This window comes from Oncorhynchus kisutch, linkage group LG4, assembly GCF_002021735.2.
Source record: "Oncorhynchus kisutch isolate 150728-3 linkage group LG4, Okis_V2, whole genome shotgun sequence".
Classification (NCBI taxonomy): Eukaryota; Metazoa; Chordata; class Actinopteri; order Salmoniformes; family Salmonidae; genus Oncorhynchus; species Oncorhynchus kisutch.
Genome location: NC_034177.2, coordinates 76,935,754 through 76,954,591, shown reverse-complemented (window position 1 = coordinate 76,954,591; position 18,838 = coordinate 76,935,754). Strand labels below are relative to the sequence as shown.

At 41.6% G+C, this 18,838-nt stretch overlaps 1 protein-coding gene across 2 annotated transcripts in view; it reads left to right on the top strand.

Moving 5' to 3' along the window:
• The window catches only part of LOC109890014 (attractin-like protein 1), a 313,206-nt gene that overhangs the window by 203,598 nt on the left and 90,770 nt on the right, over window positions 1-18,838 (top strand). For both annotated transcript variants that reach the window (XM_031823665.1, XM_020481961.2), the window contains one exon: window positions 1,180-1,258. In XM_031823665.1, the coding sequence (XP_031679525.1) occupies window positions 1,180-1,258 (79 nt within the window). The remainder of the gene's footprint in view (window positions 1-1,179; window positions 1,259-18,838) is intronic.

Below are 18,838 nucleotides of genomic sequence, written 5' to 3'. Positions count from 1 at the left end.
GTGTGATTTAACCTCCAGATGTCATTGGCATTAGGGTCACTCTGTGTGACAGTGCTTTCTGTCAGAAGTGCATGGCCATTCCTACTCTCCCTGACCCACTCTATGGAATGCGCTAGCTCCCTGGGGTTATTGATGGTGTCCAACTGATGCCATTTCCCCATATTTCACTTGGTTTACTTCAGCAGCCAGCCACTCAATCTTAGTCTATTTTATAGTGTTCGGTGCTGCTAGCCTTGTGACGGACATTTTTGTAATCTTCTCTAAGGTAAACAGACAGGCAGCGCTCTATGCAGGCACATGGAGAAATGAAAACAGTCAAAGAAGTTGCAAAGGCAACCAAATCATCTGCAAAGTACATTGACACATTGACAAAGTAATTCCGGGAGATGATTACACTGGCCATTTAAACCATTGACAAAGTAATTCCGGGAGATGATTACACTGGCCATTTAAACCATTGACAAAGTAATTCCGGGAGATGATTACACTGGCCATTTAAACCATTGACAAAGTAATTCCGGGAGATGATTACACTGGCCATTTAAACCATTGACAAAGTAATTCCAGGAGATGATTACACTGGCCATTTAAACCATTGACAAAGTAATTCCGGGAGATGATTACACTGGCCATTTAAACCATTGACAAAGTAATTCTGGGAGATGATTACACTGGCCATTTAAACCATTTATAAATTATTTCTAAAGTATGAATAGGGCTCACTTTAGATCAGGTACTGCAAAAAGTGAATTGTAAATGGTTTAAAAGGACACCTTTTTATTTAAAAAATTGTAAATCATTTAGAAATAATTTTTAAGTTGTGTGAATAACTGTCTATATATAGCGCTTCCTAACATTTACACGTAGGAATACAAATTAATAAATAGTGTAGTGATCATAGTGATCAAACTATTTATAAATGCCTTATAAAAGGTTATTACGGAATGTTATTAGAAAGCGTTTGATTGGTCATGTGACCGCTAAATACAGGTGGTGACCCCACATGGTAGACCATGAAGATGGCTCCTGACCCTTCTTGTGACATCATACCAATTCTATGAATTAGGAAATATTAAAATGCTAGGGTTGATTGTAAAATAGTAGAATGAATGGATAACATAATGGATGATTAGCTAATTGTTTGATTGATTGATTGGTTGTCCCGTTGTCCTCCTGCAGCTGTTTCCTGTCCCTTTTGCTGGTGGCGGCGGTGGTGTGGAAGGTCAAACAGACGTGCTGGGCGTCCAGGAGGAGAGAGGTAGGTCATACGTCAATCTCCTCAGCTGTCGTAATTGTTGGAAACCATGGTGGTGTTCCAGGCAGATTACTTTTCAGTTGCACTGTGCACATCTACCAGTATTTAAGTGCCACATCAACTGAGAAGACCGGTATCAGATTACTAAATCTTATGGTGAGGTTGAGTGTTGGGAGATCTGGCGGGCAACTGAAATGTAGTCTGGCTGGAATGCGGCCCAAAAGTGGAGCACACCATACAACACCAGATTCAAACTGACGCAAATGAGAGGGTGCTCTATTCTCACCAACTCAGACTCTGCGTGTGTCTCTCTCTCTCTGTGTTTCTGTGTCTCTCTCGGTGTGTGTCAATGTATCTTGAATAGTGATAAGACTTTGGTAAGACTTTCAGGTACAGTATATGCATATTTGGCAGCTTTAGAAATATAGACAAAACTCTCTCTTCGCCTTTTCATGGACACGTGAACAGGCCAGCTCCTCAATGAAACTGACTGAGGGTCGACTACGGAATGTTTTTGTAATGGTTGTACTCTCCCCATTACATTCTGTACCATACTCAACGTGCGCAGTTCACTAGTAGTTTCACCTGCAGGCAAAGTCCCATTTCCCCCCCTCCAGTGCCAAGGGTCATCACAGCCACAAAGTCAGAAATCAAATTGTATTTGTCACATGCTTTGTAAACAACAGCTGTAGAGAGAAATAATATACATTCCAAAATAATAACAAGGAATGTAACGTAACAAAATGTGAAAATATACTTTCCAAATGCACTGTATATACATATAATGTAGGCAGGGATAAAATGACTAGGCAACCATAACCACATGGTTAACCTGATGCCTAACCTTAAATTAAGACAATTTTTTGTTTTCATAAATTTTTACAATATAGACAATTTTGTGGCTGAGCTATGTAGTGGGAACAAGTGCCAAGTCAGCTACTTGACCCTTGGCTGTTCTGAAGGGTGTGTTAATGTCACCCGTTCTGCAAACACGGCTCACTCTTTAATGAACGGAGCGCAGCAATAAACAAGGCCATTCCCCCTTAATTACTGCTCCTCATGAACCAATTAACTCTGATGGAGTGATGCTAAATGAAGTGGAATAGAGTGATATATCACTTAAAGAACAGATGCCACATCGTGTTCATGCTTTCTCTTGTTTTACTTTGGGGGGTTTTTTCACAGGCTTCGAAACAGTACCATAAACACACGCATACAAATGTGCAACTTAAACAAGTCATCATTAGGCTTTTAAAATCAATGCGAACAGCAGCGTGGATTTAATTGAGATGGTAACGTGCTCGGTGTCTGTGGTATCCATTGAGATTTCACAGGGGACTCTGATAGTTACCCTGCTTTGTTCCTCCTCTGCAGAGGCTGCCACAGTTGGCACTTTTCTCTTCATCAAATATGTGCTTTGGAGATGGTGCTCCAAGTGTTCAGATATGTATTGGTTTTAATATCACAGAGGAGAATATTCCCGCCTGTCTTGTCCTTGTCCCTGTCTTGTCCCTGTCTTGGCCCTGTCTTGGCCCTGTCTTGGCCCTGTCTTGGCCCATTGATCAAAATGTTTGCATCATATTAGGCAATTTTTTAAAAGTATTTTATGTTTCAGATTATCAGATGAGTTTTATATACAGTGGCAAGAAAAAGTAAGTGAACCCTTTGTAATTTCCTGGATTTCTGCATAAATTGGTCATACAATTTGATCTGATCTTCATCTAAGTCACAACAATAGACATAGTGTGCTTAAACTAATAACACACAAATTATTGTATTTTTCTTGTCTATACTGAATATATCAATTAAACATTCACAGTGTAGGTTGGAAAAGGTATGTGAACCCCAAGGCTAAAGCTTTTGGAAAAGTCAAATTGGAGTCAGGAGTCAGCTAACCTGGAGTCCAATCAATGAGATGAGATTGGAGATGTTGGTTAGAGCAGCCTTTCCCGAATAAAAAAAAAAACACTCAAAAAATTTGAGTTTGCTATTCACAAGAAGCATTGCCTGAAAAAGGAATCTCAGAAGATCTAAGATGAAGAATTGTTGACTTGCATAAAGCTGGAAAGGGTTACAAAAGTATCTCTAAAAGCCTTGATGTTGATCAGTCCACGGTAAGACAAATAGTCTATAAATGGAGAAAGTTCAGCCCTGTTGCTACTCTCCCTATGAGTGGCCGTCCTGCACCGCGTAGAATGCTCAATGAGGTTAAGAAGAATTCAAGAGTGTCAGCTAAAGACTTACAGAAATCTCTGGAACTTGCCAACATCTCTGTTGACGTGTCTACAATATGTAAAACACTAAACAAGAATGGTGTTCATGGGAGGACATCACAGAAGAAGCCACTGCTGTCCCCCAAAAATATTGCTGCACTTCTGAAGTTTGCAAAGTGCACCTGGATGTTCCACAGCGCTTCAGGCAACATATTCTTTGGACAGATGAAACTACAGTTGTTTGGAAGGACACCAACATCAAAACCTCATCCCAACTGTAAAGTATGGTGGAGAGAGCATCATGGTTTGGGGCTGCTTTGCAGCCTCAGGACCTGGACAGCTTCCTATCATCGAGAATGTAAAGCTATCTGTCCGCCAATTGAAGCTCAAGTTGGGTGATGCAACAGGACAACGACCCAAAACACAGAAGTAAATCAACAACAGAATGGATTAAACAGAAGAAAATACACCTTCAGGAGTGGCCCAGTCAGAGTCCTGACCTCAACCCCATTGAGATGCTGTGGTATGACCTCGAGAGCGGTTCACACCAGACATCCCAAGAATATTGATGAACTGAAACAGTTTTGTAAAGAGGAATGGTACAACATTCCTCCTGACCGTTGTGCAGGTCTGATCCGCAACTACAGAAACCGTTTGGTTGAGGTTATTGCTGCCAAATGAGGGTCAACCAGTTATTAAATCCAAGTTTTCACATTCTTTTCCCACCCTGCACTGTGAATGTTTACACGGTGTGTTCAATAAAGACATGAAAACGTATAACTGTTTGTGTGTTATTAGTTTAAGCAGACTGTGTTTGTCTATTGTTGTGACCTAGATGAAGATCAGATCAAATTTGATGACCAATTTATGCAGAAATCCAGGTATTTCCAAAGGGTTCACATACTTTTTCTTGCCACTGTAGTGGGACCGCCATTGATTTAGTCCTTCATATAGGAACTTGTGTTTTCTGTTGTATCTACTGTTGTAGAAGTGTGTGTGTGTGTGTGTGTGTGTGTGTGTGTGTGTGTGTTTGGATGGCCACTGGGAGTATAAAATACAGCCCCTGTACATGTATTGCACTCCTGTTTGTACTTATGCAGCAGATCTGAATCCATAACACAGAGCTTTATGCCAGTATGAATGGTGGTGATATCTGCAGTGTACTGTAAAGTCTCCTCTTACCCGGCTATCTGTGTATTTGTTTAGCCCTGTTCCCCAGTGAGAGCACACTTGCTCGTGGACACGTCTACATTATTAATGAGGAAGAGTCCCATATCACAGAAGAGCTCCAATGCTGCATTCACTGTGTCTCACTCCCCACTCTGTGGAGGCCAACACTCAGCATTAACATGGCAGGTCACCCATGGGTTAGAGTCCAGTGGCACTGATATCACACACAGCCAGCTGTATTAGTTATTTTACTACATCCCATATATTACAGGGGGTTGGAGCCCAGTTTTATGACCAGGGTGGGAACAGAGAGGCGTGTAGTGAAATGAAGAAAAACATTTCTGTAAAAAAGATGTTATGTAAAGGTAGTGTGATAACCATTCTAGCACCTGTGTGCCCGTGGTCACAGTCAGAAAGTGAAATGCCATTGTCTGGTGTCAGTGCTGGCAGCTCGTAACTTTGATTCGATATGTAGGAGTCTTCTGAAGCATTTCCTCCATCACTTACCCTGCACCATCAAGGGGACATTTCACAATGCAAATGAATGGAGTTGGATGCTAATAAATATTAGATATAATACAATGTATAATATTACAGATAATACATATTAGATATAATACAACTTATATTATTACAGATAATACATATTAGATATAATACAACTTATATTATTACAGATAATACATATTAGATATAATACAACTTATATTATTACAGATAATACATATTAGATATAATACAACTTATATTATTACAGATAATACATATTAGATATAATACAACTTATATTATTACAGATAATACATATTAGATATAATACAACTTATATTATTACAGATAATACATATTAGATATAATACAACTTATATTATTACAGATAATACATATTAGATATAATATTATATTTATTATTACAGATATTAGATATAATATATATTTCTGTGCCTCGGATGCTTGGGGTCAATATGACCAAATGGGCCTAATTAATATCAGCCATTATTCTTTTTCAATGTTCTCATTTCTCTTTAAGATTGTTAGTACATTTTTGTATATTAGTATATTTTCTCATGGGTTGTAAGCGAGGGGTCCAGGGTTATATAAGTGAAACCCCCCAAAAATGATATTCTAAATGATACTGTACAGACCCATGGGGAAATCGTCCTCTGTGATGATTAGGGGACTGGTTTGCTAACTTACATGTACACCACATGTGCTCTAAGTTTCTGTCATTTTATTTTCAACAATAAAGGATGCAATTTTATCTATATATGTGATCTACTAATGGATTACAGAGATGATAGGGGGCATAGATCAAGTCCCAACTATACAGTAATACTGTAGGCCAATGTCTCATTATTTGATTTAATTCCATTGTACTGACAATTATATTGTATTCACAGAGGCGCATATCATTTGTTAGCACATCTCCTAAGGGTAAACTCTGGGGGGGATTATTGTAGAGAAGGTGAAAATGGGATCTCTTCAGAGTTAATTATGGATCACAACCAGCAGAGTAGAAAATACATTTACAGCTAGGCTTATGCTAATTACGTTTCCAACAATACTTTTTGGATATGAGATCAAACAATCAAAACTACTTTGAAATTCTAATGAAGATGCCCAAGACGGCTTGTACAGGCGTCTTTGATTCTCCTAATAGGGTTGCCCCTCTGTAGACCGTGAAAAGGCTGTATTTTGACAACTAACCTCATTAAGTTTGCGCCTCTTCTCACAATTGATAAATAAACAAACAAAGGAATAGATAATGGTCTTCTCATTTAATTGTCAAATGTATCCTATGTTCTATTCATATTTGGTTGTCTGATACCCACTCTTTATTTGCCCTTCTCTTAAGCAGCTGTACAGTAAATGTGTTCTTTACATTTGCATTGGCTCATATTTACCCCTAAAATGTTCAGACAGCTAAAATATGTATTGGGCTTAGTCAGATTGGAGAGTATGGAAGTGGTGCATATGTCTCTCACCAGCTTCCCTCTGAGAATACCTTCCATCCCCCTCTAGTCTCCAGTCCAATCTCCCAACTGCTAATCCAAACCACAGACAGATGTTGCCCAATTCTCTGATTAAATGCAGATTTATTCCTGTAATTTAGTTTAACCGCTGTCGTCCTCAAAAGAGCAACATGAATTTTGTGGGCATTAATTAAACCGTGTGTGTGGTTGTGTGTAATATTAGGTGAGAAACTTGTTAAGGCTGTCCACTTCTGACCTTTTGGCATCTGTATGATAATTGCACCAATTTCCCATTACGTTCCTTATCTTAAATTAGACGGTCGTATTTCTTTGCATGAAGCAGTTCACATAATGCATCAATGACTGGGGCGGCAGGGTAGCCTAGTGGTTAGAGTGTTGGACTAGTAACCGGAAGGTTGCAAGTTCAAACCCCCGAGCTGACAAGGTACAAATCTGTCGTTCTGCCCCTGAACAGGCAGTTAACCCACTGTTCCTAGGCCGTCATTGAAAATAAGAACTTGTTCTTAACTGACTAGCTAGTTAAATAAAGGTAAATAAATAAAATGACTGCAAAGAAACAATAAGGTTTAAAGATAGTCAGCTGTATGAGCTGCAAAAACATTCCATAATGACCAGAAATGTTATTAAATTCAATGTTTTAATTTTCCCTGCTATTCTCAAACTAGCCAGATTTGAAAGCAACATTTCCAATAGATGAAGTTGCTCCCAGTAAACAAATGTAGTCATTTGATATTATATTTTCCGGCAGTAGTGAAACAGTCACCTAATGTGTTGAGGGAGAATAAATGTCATGAGAAAGTTATTTCAATAGCTGTCAGTGACTCTGAAGGCCTACAGTACTTGGTAGTTGGTACCAACTATAGACCCCTCACACTGTGCAACACAGACCACAATCTCATGTTGGGCAGATTATGTTGTCTGAGCCAGTGAGCACTAAATCACCCTTGCCCCATATTTGGCAGCAATTAATAATGGAGAAGGGTTTAATGTGGCCACGCATTGGCTCCGCCGGAAAGCTTCAGTGTAAACAAACCAACGCCCAGCCCCCAAACGTCAGCAGCACTCAGTCAGACAGACTGATAGCTATTCTGCATGCCACCACAGATCACCACAGCACTCATACGGCGCGAGGATGATGTCAAAGTCTGACCAACCTCCTTCAATGTTGTATTTCAAAACTCATGACGAAAGACGATCTGGTAGGACAGGTTTCTTTCCATTTAAGGATGGATTTATCAGAGCCCGTTTAGTTACCCTTTCATACAGGAAACTGTATCATACCACCATGTTAGCCAGTCTACCATATGATGATCAGGATCACAGTTTTATTTACCCATAAATGTTTTTGCTTTAGAATGATCAGATTCTACATACAATTTCAATAAGCTGAGCCGACTTTGTGTTAATTTGATTTTGTTACAAGCTGCATGAGTGATCGTTATTAAAACAGTCAGTGTATTGGGGTATAGGCCAATGAGGACACAGAAGTTGGAGTAACTGCCTTATAAGGAGACAGGGACAGTAAATCAGTGTATCCCCAAACACAGTCGTAATGTTTACAGGCCCACTGTGCGTTAATGACTCACACTATCAGCTCTGCACAGGTGACCGCTTTTATCATCTGACGGTAGATTAGCCTGAAGGTCCCTAGCTTCTCCAGGATCTGAAACGCCCGCCGCCAGCACGCCAAAGTCAATCTTCAAAGGAGCCCGAGACTCGGTGCCTAGCGCTCTAAGGGACATGGCACAGACGTCTCCCTGGAACCATAACCTGGCCCACACCAGTTTTATTTGTGTGTTTGTGCCGCTTTCATTTATTTTCTTCTACCAAAGTGCTCAAGGCTCACTTTCTGTAATAATATCCTTTTACACATTCAGAGGTAGCAATCTGATCCTTGTTGTCATGGTGATTGATGGTGATGATTGGCTGGTGTCTGAAATGCCTTCCCATGGTTGACGTTGGTTTCTTTCAAAGTTGTCACAAATGCTGTTATGTTTTTTGTTTTAGAAATGTGTCTCTAAATACAGTGAAGTAACTGATATGACATGTTTATTTCCTTCTTCTAGAGCAGGTATTCCCAAACTGGGGTATGCGTAATACCGTCGGGGTTCGCCAAATAAAAAAATTCTCCACATTTTCAAACAATACATTTATACGGACGACACAAACAACCTGATTCGTTATCCCTTTCATGCCCTGCCTCCAGTCCACTTACCGATATCTGAACAAGAGAGCCTCATCGAAATTGCAACAAACGGTTCTGTGAAAATTGAATTTAATCAGAAGCCACAGCCAGATTTCTGTATTTGGCTGTGCTCAGAGTTTCTTGCCTTGGCAAATCGCGCTGTTAAGACACTGATGCCCTTTGCAACCACGTACCTATGTGAGAGTGGATTCTCGGCCCTCACTAGCATGAAACTAAATACTGGCACAGAGTGTGTGGAAAACGGTTTAAGACTGAGTCTCTCTCCAATATAACCCAACATTGCAGAGTAATGTGCATCGTTTCAAGCACACCCTTCTCAATAACCTGTGGTGAGTGTCACGAACCGCCTCAAAGCCCGTAACAAAGGGAGACAACGTGGAGATAAGGAGTAACAAAATATATATTTATTAACTAAAGCAACTAAGGAAAATATACAATGATGTGTGTAATCAGTAGTGTAAGTGAGTGTGTTGCATGAATGTGATAATGCAGGGTGTTGAAAGGTGCCAAAGCAAACAAACAAAAGGCCACCAAGAACCACAACACAATCTAGAAAGGTGTCTGCATGGACAGAGTCTCCTCCATGAATGTGGAAGAGGTCTATTTATCCTGGGACACACCTGGCCCAGGTGTTTCCCATGTAGCTGACGACCCTCCCAACTCCGCCCACCGGCCTCCTAATAAGGAAACAAGAACAAAGACAGAATACGGCAGACAGAGTGGGAGGGTCGTCACATGAGTTATTCACAATTGTTGATGAACAAATAAGGTTTTATATGTAAGATGGTGAAATAAAGAGCAAAATTATTGATTATTATTTGTCCTAAAAGCTCTTTGTCACTTCCCACGATACGGGTTGTGACAAACTCACCCTCATTCTTATGTTTAATAAATGTATCATATAGTGTGTGTGTGGCAGGCTTACAATGATGGCAAAAAACAACCTTTGAGAGGGCGCTGACCCTGGTGCTAGAGGGGGCATGCAGCTGGAGGTCGTTTGTTTGGGGTACGGGACTATAAAAACATTTGGGAACCACTGTTCTGGAGGTCTCGCACAAGCCTGCACACTCAACAAGTGTATAGTCAGAGTGGGAACACATTGACAGTAATGTCTCGTGGACAAACTATGTAAACATAAATGGTGCCATAGGTCTGTCATTGTACAAAGGGATGCGTGAGTTCAGCAGCAAATCTTTCCAATTTCAGAAAGGGAGGGGGCCTTGGGCCCCTACACTTGCAAAGAAGGGGTGGAGCTCCTCGTTTCGCTCCTTGTTAAATCTCTTCTCTTAACATGCATGGACCCAGAACTTAGCATCTGACCAATTAGGAAAGACTTTAGTTCTGGGTTAACCGAGATTCCATTTGAAGTGCAGATCTAAGCTCTCCCACACTAGACTAAAGCATCTGTAGATGGCCCTCTGTCCTCATTTCTCATTAGTTAGAACAGCCTGCCTCTCATTCAGCTTGGCGTCTACATGCTGTCTCGTGATAGTTATGATAATCATGTTCTGGGTCCGGCTGAACTTGATGAAGTTTGTCGCTGTCGTACTGATGCTAAAGCTGGAAGTGCCAATAGTGTCTGTTGGCAGCATTTTAGTGTGTGTGAATTTAGTCTGTGTGTATGAGTTTCTGTTTATGTGTGTGAGTGCATGCATGTGTTTGTGCGTGTGTGTGAATTCATTCACACACACACACACGGATATTGAAGGAAGACCTCTGTGTCTTAGTCAACAACGATGTCCCCACAGTCCACCTCCTTCTTCAATCAGCTCGATTGAAAATACAATGAACACAGCCTGGTTTTATTGCAAACATCTAGTTTACCATGATTTAGATCCTAGCAATCCCCTGACTGCAGCTACATTTCTTCCTGATTAGCTAGTTGCAAATAACTGTGTTTGGGGATGGAAATTGTGGCAGCTACTGTTAAAATGATGTGTGTTTGTTTACCAAGCGGATTGGTGTCATGAAAATCAGTTTCAAATAATGGAGACATTACAATAACCAACAAAAAGTTGTTGCGAGATGTCGCAACACAGTTTTGAGCCATGTGTTTTGAGCCATATTTCAATGGATTTGTAATGACATGTTTGTGATGACATCTGTAATCGTCTGTAAAAATGTGAAAAGTGTATTATGTACATTCATTATATCCTTCAGTCCTGTGCTATCATTCCCTGAGATAATAGTGCTATCATTCTCTGAGATAATAGTGCTATCATTCCCTGAGATAATAGTGCTATCATTCCCTGATATAATAGTGCTATCATTCCCTGATATAATAGTGCTATCATTCCCTGAGATAATAGTGCTATCACTCTCTGAGATAATAGTGATATCATTCTCTGAGATAATAGTGCTATCATTCCCTGAGATAATAGTGCCATCATTCCCTGATATAATAGTGCTATCATTCCCTGAGATAATAGTGCCATCATTCCCTGATATAATAGTGCTATCATTCCCTGAGATAATAGTGCCACCATTCCCTGATATAATATTGCTATCATTCCCTGAGATAATAGTGCTATCATTCTCTGAGATAATAGTGCTATCATTCCCTGAGATAATAGTGCTATCATTCTCTGAGATAATAGTGCTATCATTCCCTGAGATAATAGTGCTATCATTCCCTGATATAATAGTGCTATCATTCCCTGATATAATAGTGCTGTCATTCCCTGAGATAATAGTGCTATCACTCTCTGAGATAATAGTGCTATCATTCTCTGAGATAATAGTGCTATCATTCCCTGAGATAATAGTGCCATCATTCCCTGATATAATAGTGCTATCATTCCCTGAGATAATAGTGCCATCATTCCCTGATATAATAGTGCTATCATTCCCTGAGATAATAGTGCCACCATTCCCTGATATAATAGTGCTATCATTCCCTGAGATAATAGTGCTATCATTCTCTGAGATAATAGTGCTATCATTCCCTGAGATAATAGTGCTATCATTCCCTCAGATAATAGTGCCATCATTCCCTCAGATAATAGTGCTATCATTCCCTGAGATAATAGTGCCATCATTCCCTGAGATATTAGTGCCATCATTCCCTGAGATAATAGTGCTATCATTCCCTGAGATAATAGTGCCATCATTCCCTGAGATATTAGTGCCATCATTCCCTGAGATAATAGTGCCATCATTCCCTGAGATATTAGTGCCATCATTCCCCCCCTAACTGAGGCAGATTCCAACACCAGCACATATGAGCATGGGCAGGTGCACAGCTTGAAAGTAGCCACTTATTAAACCCTCTACCTCTGAACCAGAACCATTTCTGGCAGGCATTTGTCCCTCAGCCACTGTTTGAGCTGTGCATTGTGGATCTATCTGAAGGCTGTAAAGGACTGTTTGAGAGGCACTGTGCCAGTTGTGAAACAAGGCAAAGGGAGATTTGATCAGACTCACTGGCCTTTTGATAACCTCTCATATGAGCATATGACAGCTCTACCTCTCCATCCATCCCTCTCTCATCTATCTCTCTCCCTCATCTCTCTTTTTCTTCTCTCTTATCTCTCTCTCATCTCGCTCTCGCTCTATTCTCTCTCCGTCTCTCTATCTCTCTCGCGTCTCTCTCTCTCTCCCCCTTCTCTTTCTTTCCCATATCTCTTGTTCTTCTCTCTTCCCCCTCTCTTTCTCCCCCAACGTTCTCTCTCTCGTTCTCTTTTTCTGTGGCTCGTTGGTGTGAAATGTAAAGTGGCCCTCCCACTCATTGGAGACTGTCACTGCTTTGTTGAGACTGCAAGAGTGCTGCTTTTAAAAACCTTTATTTACTGTGATTGCGTGCCTGCGTGCATTCTTGCATGCGTGTGTGTGACCAGATGGAATGGGAGCGGGTATGAGCCTGGGTCAGTCTGAATTCTGAGTTCAAGGGCCTTTGTGTTGTTGACACTCTGTAGAGACACCGATGAGGCCGTTATGGAAGACTGCAGGCTTCCTGCCTCTATTGTAGGTGGAAACTCACAGATACAACAACACATAATTATCTTTGTATGTAATTACACAGACCATCACGCAATCAAGGCCCCTTTCTACCTTATGCATGTACACACACAGAGACCCTCACACAGAGATCCTCACACAGAGACCCTCACACAGAGATCCTCACACAGAGGCTGTCCAATACAATATCCAGAGTAAATGTAGACATATGCATAACCATGTGTACTCAACCCCTGATCCATCCCCATTGCATAGCTTCCCTCAGCTTCTCTTTGTGACTAGGAGGTGTAAAACCTCTCTAAGCCATGATGGTTGGTGGGCTGGCTCGGTTGGTACGCCACAGCATGAGGACCACTGGTGACCTGAGGAGACTGAAAAGAGATGGATTAGCACAAAAGGAGAACACTCCGCTAAATGAACTCTTTGTGCTTGTGTTCCGGAACCCAGTAGGTTTCCACCACAATACACCTGCCAATTATCCCTGCCTGTACCCCACAGGATCCCAAATTGCAGCCTCTTATGATGTTCTCTGTTCAACTGAATGGCCGTACCTGGAAATACATCTCTCTGGTGGAAGTGGAACATGCACTTGAACTTACTTTATTTGTGATATTTAAAAAATGTGATCCTCAAATCTTTGCAGTAGATATTTCCTCTCCTGGATGGTATACACAGATTGCTAAAAGCATTACATGTAATGTCACAGCTGTGCAGTGCCTGATGCCCTAGATGAATTGTTAAATAATCAGGTAGATGTGGGTTATTGGATTGCTGTTCTGAAGTGTGACGCTTAGAAACAGGATTAACAGTGAGATCTTCATCCTGCTCTGCTAGTAACTGATTGTCCACTTGTTAATATCAATCTGACTTCCTGTCAAACTGTTTTAACATGAGCTGCTATGATCCCTGCAGTCTTGACAATCATTCAATTAAGGTACAGCCCATACCCATGAACACACTCATAAACACATGTGGCATTGTGCCGTATGCAGTGACGCACTAAAATGACAAACAAACATGCACGTGCTGACACACACTCACACACACACACATAAGCAGGCATGCACACACTACAGAAGTAGGATCTTAATTTGAGCCAGTTCCCTACAGCAGGAAATAATCTGTCAGCAACAGGAAATGTGATTTAAATTTTTTGTTATAATTTTGGGGGGTTGATACATATATATATATTTTTTTAAAGTGGAAATGGCAAACTTTAGAAGTCGTTTTAAACCTTGAATACACTACAAGTTTACATTTCCTGATGTGCAGGAACATTCTCATCAACAAAAGAGTGATCAAATGAAGATTCTACATTTGTAATGTGCACGGGTGCGCGCGCACACACTTCTGCACACTCACACACAATCTCTTAAGGAGTATCACTAGTAGACCAAACTAGAATAGTAAAGATTTGACTGTTAAATTAACTTAAAGCCTCCCACAGCCAGAGGCAATGCCTCAGATAGGGGAACGCTCCGACTAATGTAACATGAATGCTGAGCCTTTACCAGATTAGCCCAGCTCATTCAAGCATGTGTGAAACAACATTTTGTTCCCTGGTGTCAGAGCAACGCGTAACATCGGTGTCTTTGTGAGGCTATCACGGTCTCCATCATCCTCTTAGTGTGGGCTCTGTCATGTTAACTCACTGCAGGGTAGCCATAGCTGATGCAGCGTCTCTGTTCCTGCTGAAAGGCCAGGATTGGTTGTGATGGTGAGAAGCTAAAGGTCGATGTTAGCACTGGTTCACTACTTCAGCCACAGAGGTCAACCTACATCATCAGCCCCTTAGCAAACAGAGCTAGCTAGTTGGCAGGTTTGATCCGCTCCACACTTCAGGTGATGTTGTAGATTAACACTGCCATACCCAATGCTTGATCACACCATTGTCCATAAGTCAGTCTTCATACCCTTCTCTCCATCCCTTTCCACTTCTACAATTGTGAAGCCCCCCCATCTCTCACTTGCTCTCTCTCTCTTTGAGTGTTCCAGCCCTGTGATGGCTGAAGAGCTCCTGCTCTACCCTTCTCCAGCTAAATGGTGACAGCTGCCGCGGAAACGAGTGCCTTGGAATTGAGTCCCCCCTCCTGGTACTCAGCGAGTATCCCGCCAGGAAGAGACAATTAGTGTGGCTAATGAGAGAGGCTGTGTGATCAGAGCGCATCCCGAACTCCCTCTCGCTCCTTCACCAACCCCTCTATCCTGCTCTCTACCACTCCCTCCTTCTCTCTCCCTCACGCACCCATTAATTCTGCTTATCCTCTATAAGGATTTGGACATGCAGGGATTCACTGGACACCGACTCTGGCCCAGCTGTGAAGTCAACTGTACACAGGGCATACACAGCTAACATGACCTCACAGTACCCACTACTTCAATAGCTCAAACAGCAATGACTCTTTATCTTCCCCTTCACTCATGTTCAAGTGCTTCTTCTGTTTCCTCTCTGTCTTTGCCCTCTGTCGTCACCTTAAAGCACTTGTCTTTGAAGTGACTCCAAAAATATTTTGTGGGATTGTTGCGCGTGCTTGTGCGTGTGTGTGTGATGTCAAAGAGTGCTGAGGATAGGTAATCTCAAGACGCTGTATGGAGAAGGCCCACAGTTGTGTAAACAGTACATGTAAAACCCTAAGATGAGCGCTAATATTGACACACTTAATGAGGTATTTAATAACTTAATTAACATAGTCATTAGCATATTGCAGTCATGTTTGTGGGTAGAGGTTGGTTTGTGGATTCAACAGCCTGGATGTTGTAGCAGTATTATTATTGGTAGTAGTAGAGATATTAGCAATAGTAGTAGTAGCAATAGGCGTAGCAGTAGGAGGAGTAGCAACAGGAGTAGGAGGAGGAGTAGCAGCAGGAGAAGGAGGAGGAGCAATAGGAGTAGTAGGAGTAATAGCAGTAGGAGTAATATGAGTATGGTAGAAGTAGTAAGAGTAATAGCAGTAGGAGTAGCAGTAGCAGTAGCAATAGAAGTAGTAGCAATAGGAGTAGTTGTAGCAATAGGATTAGTAGCAAAAGAAGTAGTAGGAGTAATAGCAATAGGAGTAGTAGGAGTAATATCAGTAGGAGTAGGAGTAGAAGTAGCAGTGTCAATAAGAGTAGCAATAGTAGCAGCAGCAGCAATAGGGGTAGTAGTAGTAGCAATAGGGGTAGTAGTAGTAGCAGTAGTAGTAGTAGCAATAGGAGTGGCAGTAGCAGTAGCAATAGGAGCAGCAGTAGTAATAATAGCAGTAGCAAAAGGAGTAGTAGGAGTAGTTGTAGCAAAAGGAGTAGTAGGAGTAATAGCAATAGGAGTAGTAGGCGCCAGAGTAAAAGTAGTAGGAGTAATAACAGTAGGATTAGAAGTAGCAGTATCAATAAGAGTAGCAATAGTAGCAGCAGCAGCAATAGGGGTAGTAGTAGTAATAGCAATAGTAGGAGTAGGAGTCAAAGTAGCAGCAATAGGAGTAGTTGTAGTAGTAGCAATAGGAGTAGAAGTATCAATAAGAGTAACAATAGGAGTAGCAGTAGCAATAGCAATAGGAGTAGCAGTATCAATAAGAGTAGCAATAGTAGCAGCAGCAGCAGAGTAGCAATAGTAGCAGCAGCAGCAGCAATAGGGGTAGTAGTAGTCGCAATAGGGGTAGTAGTAGTAGCAATAGGAGTGGTAGTAGCAGTAGCAGTATCAATAGGAGCAGCAGTAGTAATAGTAGCAGTAGCAATAGGAGTAGTAGGAGTAGTTGTAGCAAAAGGAGTAGTAGGAGTAATAGCAATAGGAGTAGTAGGAGCCAGAGTAATAGCAGTAGGAGTAGTAGTAGAATAGAAGTATCAATAAGAGTAGCAATAGTAGCAGCAGCAGCAATAGGGGTAGTAGTAGTAGAAATAGGGGTAGTAGTAGTAGCAATAGGAGTAGTAGTAGTAGTAGCAGCAGTAGTAGTAGCAGCAATAGCAGTAGGAGTAGTAGCAATGGGAGTAGTAGCAATGGGAGTAGTTGCAATGGGAGTAGTAGTAGTAGCAGCAGTAGTAGTAGCAGCAATAGTAGTAGCAGCAATAGCAGTAGTAGTATCAATGGTAGTAGTAGCAATGGGAGTAGTAGCAATGGGAGTAGTAGCAATGGGAGTAGTAGCAATGGGAGTAGTAGCAATGGGAGTAGTTGCAATAGGAGTAGTAGCAATAGGAGTAGTAGTAGTAGCAGCAGTAGTAGTAGCAGCAATAGCAGTAGTAGTATCAATGGTAGTAGTATCAATGGGAGTAGTATCAATGGGAGTAGTAGCAATGGGAGTAGTAGCAATGGGAGTAGTTGCAATAGGAGTAGTAGCAATAGGAGTAGTAGTAGTAGCAGCAGTAGTAGTAGCAGCAATAGCAGTATCAATGGGAGTAGTAGCAATGGGAGTAGTAGCAATGGGAGTAGTAGCAATGGGAGTAGTAGCAATGGGAGTAGTTGCAATGGGAGTAGTTGCAATAGGAGTAGTAGCAATAGCAATAGTAGGAGTCGTAGCAATAGGAGCAGCAGAAGTGATAGGAGGAGCAGCAACGATAAGAGGAGCAGCAATAGTAGGAGCAGCAGAAGCGATCAGAGGAGCAGCAGCAGCAATAGGAGGAGCAGCAGCAATAGGAGGAGTAGCAGCAGCAGCGATAGGAGTAGTAGCAGCAGCGATATGAGTAACAGGAGCAGCAGCGGTAGGATGAGTAGGAGCAGCAGCAGCGATAGGAGCAGTAGCAGCAGCAGCGACAGGAGGAGCAGCAGCAGCGAAAGGAGGAGCAGCAGCAGCGATAGGAGTAGTAATAGCAGCAGTAGCAATAGGAGTAGTAGCAGTAGCAATAGGAGTAGAAGTAGCAACAGGAGTAGCAATAGCAGTAGCAATAGAAGTAGTAGCAGCAGTAGTTGTAATAGGAGTAGCAATAGCAGTAGCAATAGGGATAGCAGTAATAGCAATCATAGTAGTAGTGGTAGCAGCAGCAATAGTAATAGTAGTAGTAGCAGCAGGAGCAGCAGCAATCGTAGTAGCAGCAGCAATAGTAGTAGTAGTAGTAGTAGTAGTAGTAGTAGTAATACCAGCAGCAATCGTAGTAGCAGCAGCAATAGTAGTAGTAGTAATACCAGCAGCAATCGTAGTAGCAGGAGCAGTAGCAATAGTAGTAGTAGCAGCAATAGTAATAGTAGCAGGAGCAGCAGCAATAGTAGTAGTAGCAACAATAGTAATAGTAGCAGCAGCAATAGTAGGAGTAGCAATAGTAGTAGTAGCAGCAGCAGCAATAGTAGTAGAAGTAGTAGCAGCAGCAACAGTAGTAGCAGTAGTAGTAGCAGCAGCAGCAATAGTAGTAGTAGTAGTAGCAATAGTAGTAGTAGGAGCAGCAATAGGGGTAGTATTAGTAGCAGAAGCAATAGGAGTAGTAGTAGCAGTGTCAATAGGAGTAGCAATAGGAGTAGCAATAGCAGTAGTACTAGTAGTACCAGCAGCAATAGTAGTAGGAGCAGCAGCAATAGGAGTAGGAGCAGCAGTACTAGTAATAGGAGCAGCAGAAATAGGAGTAGCAGCAGCAATTGGAGTAGTAGGAGTAGCAGCAGCAATAGGAGAAGGAGCAGCAGTTGCAATAGGAGTAGTAGTAGGAGCAGCAGCAGCAATAGCGGTGGCAGTAGTAGCAGCAGCAATAGGAGTAGGAGTAGCAATAGGAGTAGTAGTTGCAGTAGGAGTAATAGTAGTAGTAGTAGGAGCAGCAGCAATAGTAGTAGTAGTTGTAGTAGTAGTAGTAGTAGTAGTAGGAGCAGCAGCAATAGTAGTAGCAGCAATAGTAGTAGTAGTAACAGCAATAGTAGTAGTAGCTAGCAGCAATAGTAGTAGTAGCTAGCAGCAATAGTAGTAGTAGTTGCAGCAATAGTAGTAGCAGCAGCAGCAATAGTAGTAGTTGTTGCAGCAGTAGTAGTAGCTAGCAGCAGCAGCAATAGTAGTAGTAGTTGCAGGAGTAATAGTAGTAGTAGTAGTAGTAGTAGGAGCAGCAGCAATAGTAGTAGCAGCAATAGTAGTAGTAGTAGGAGCAATAGTAATAGTAGCTA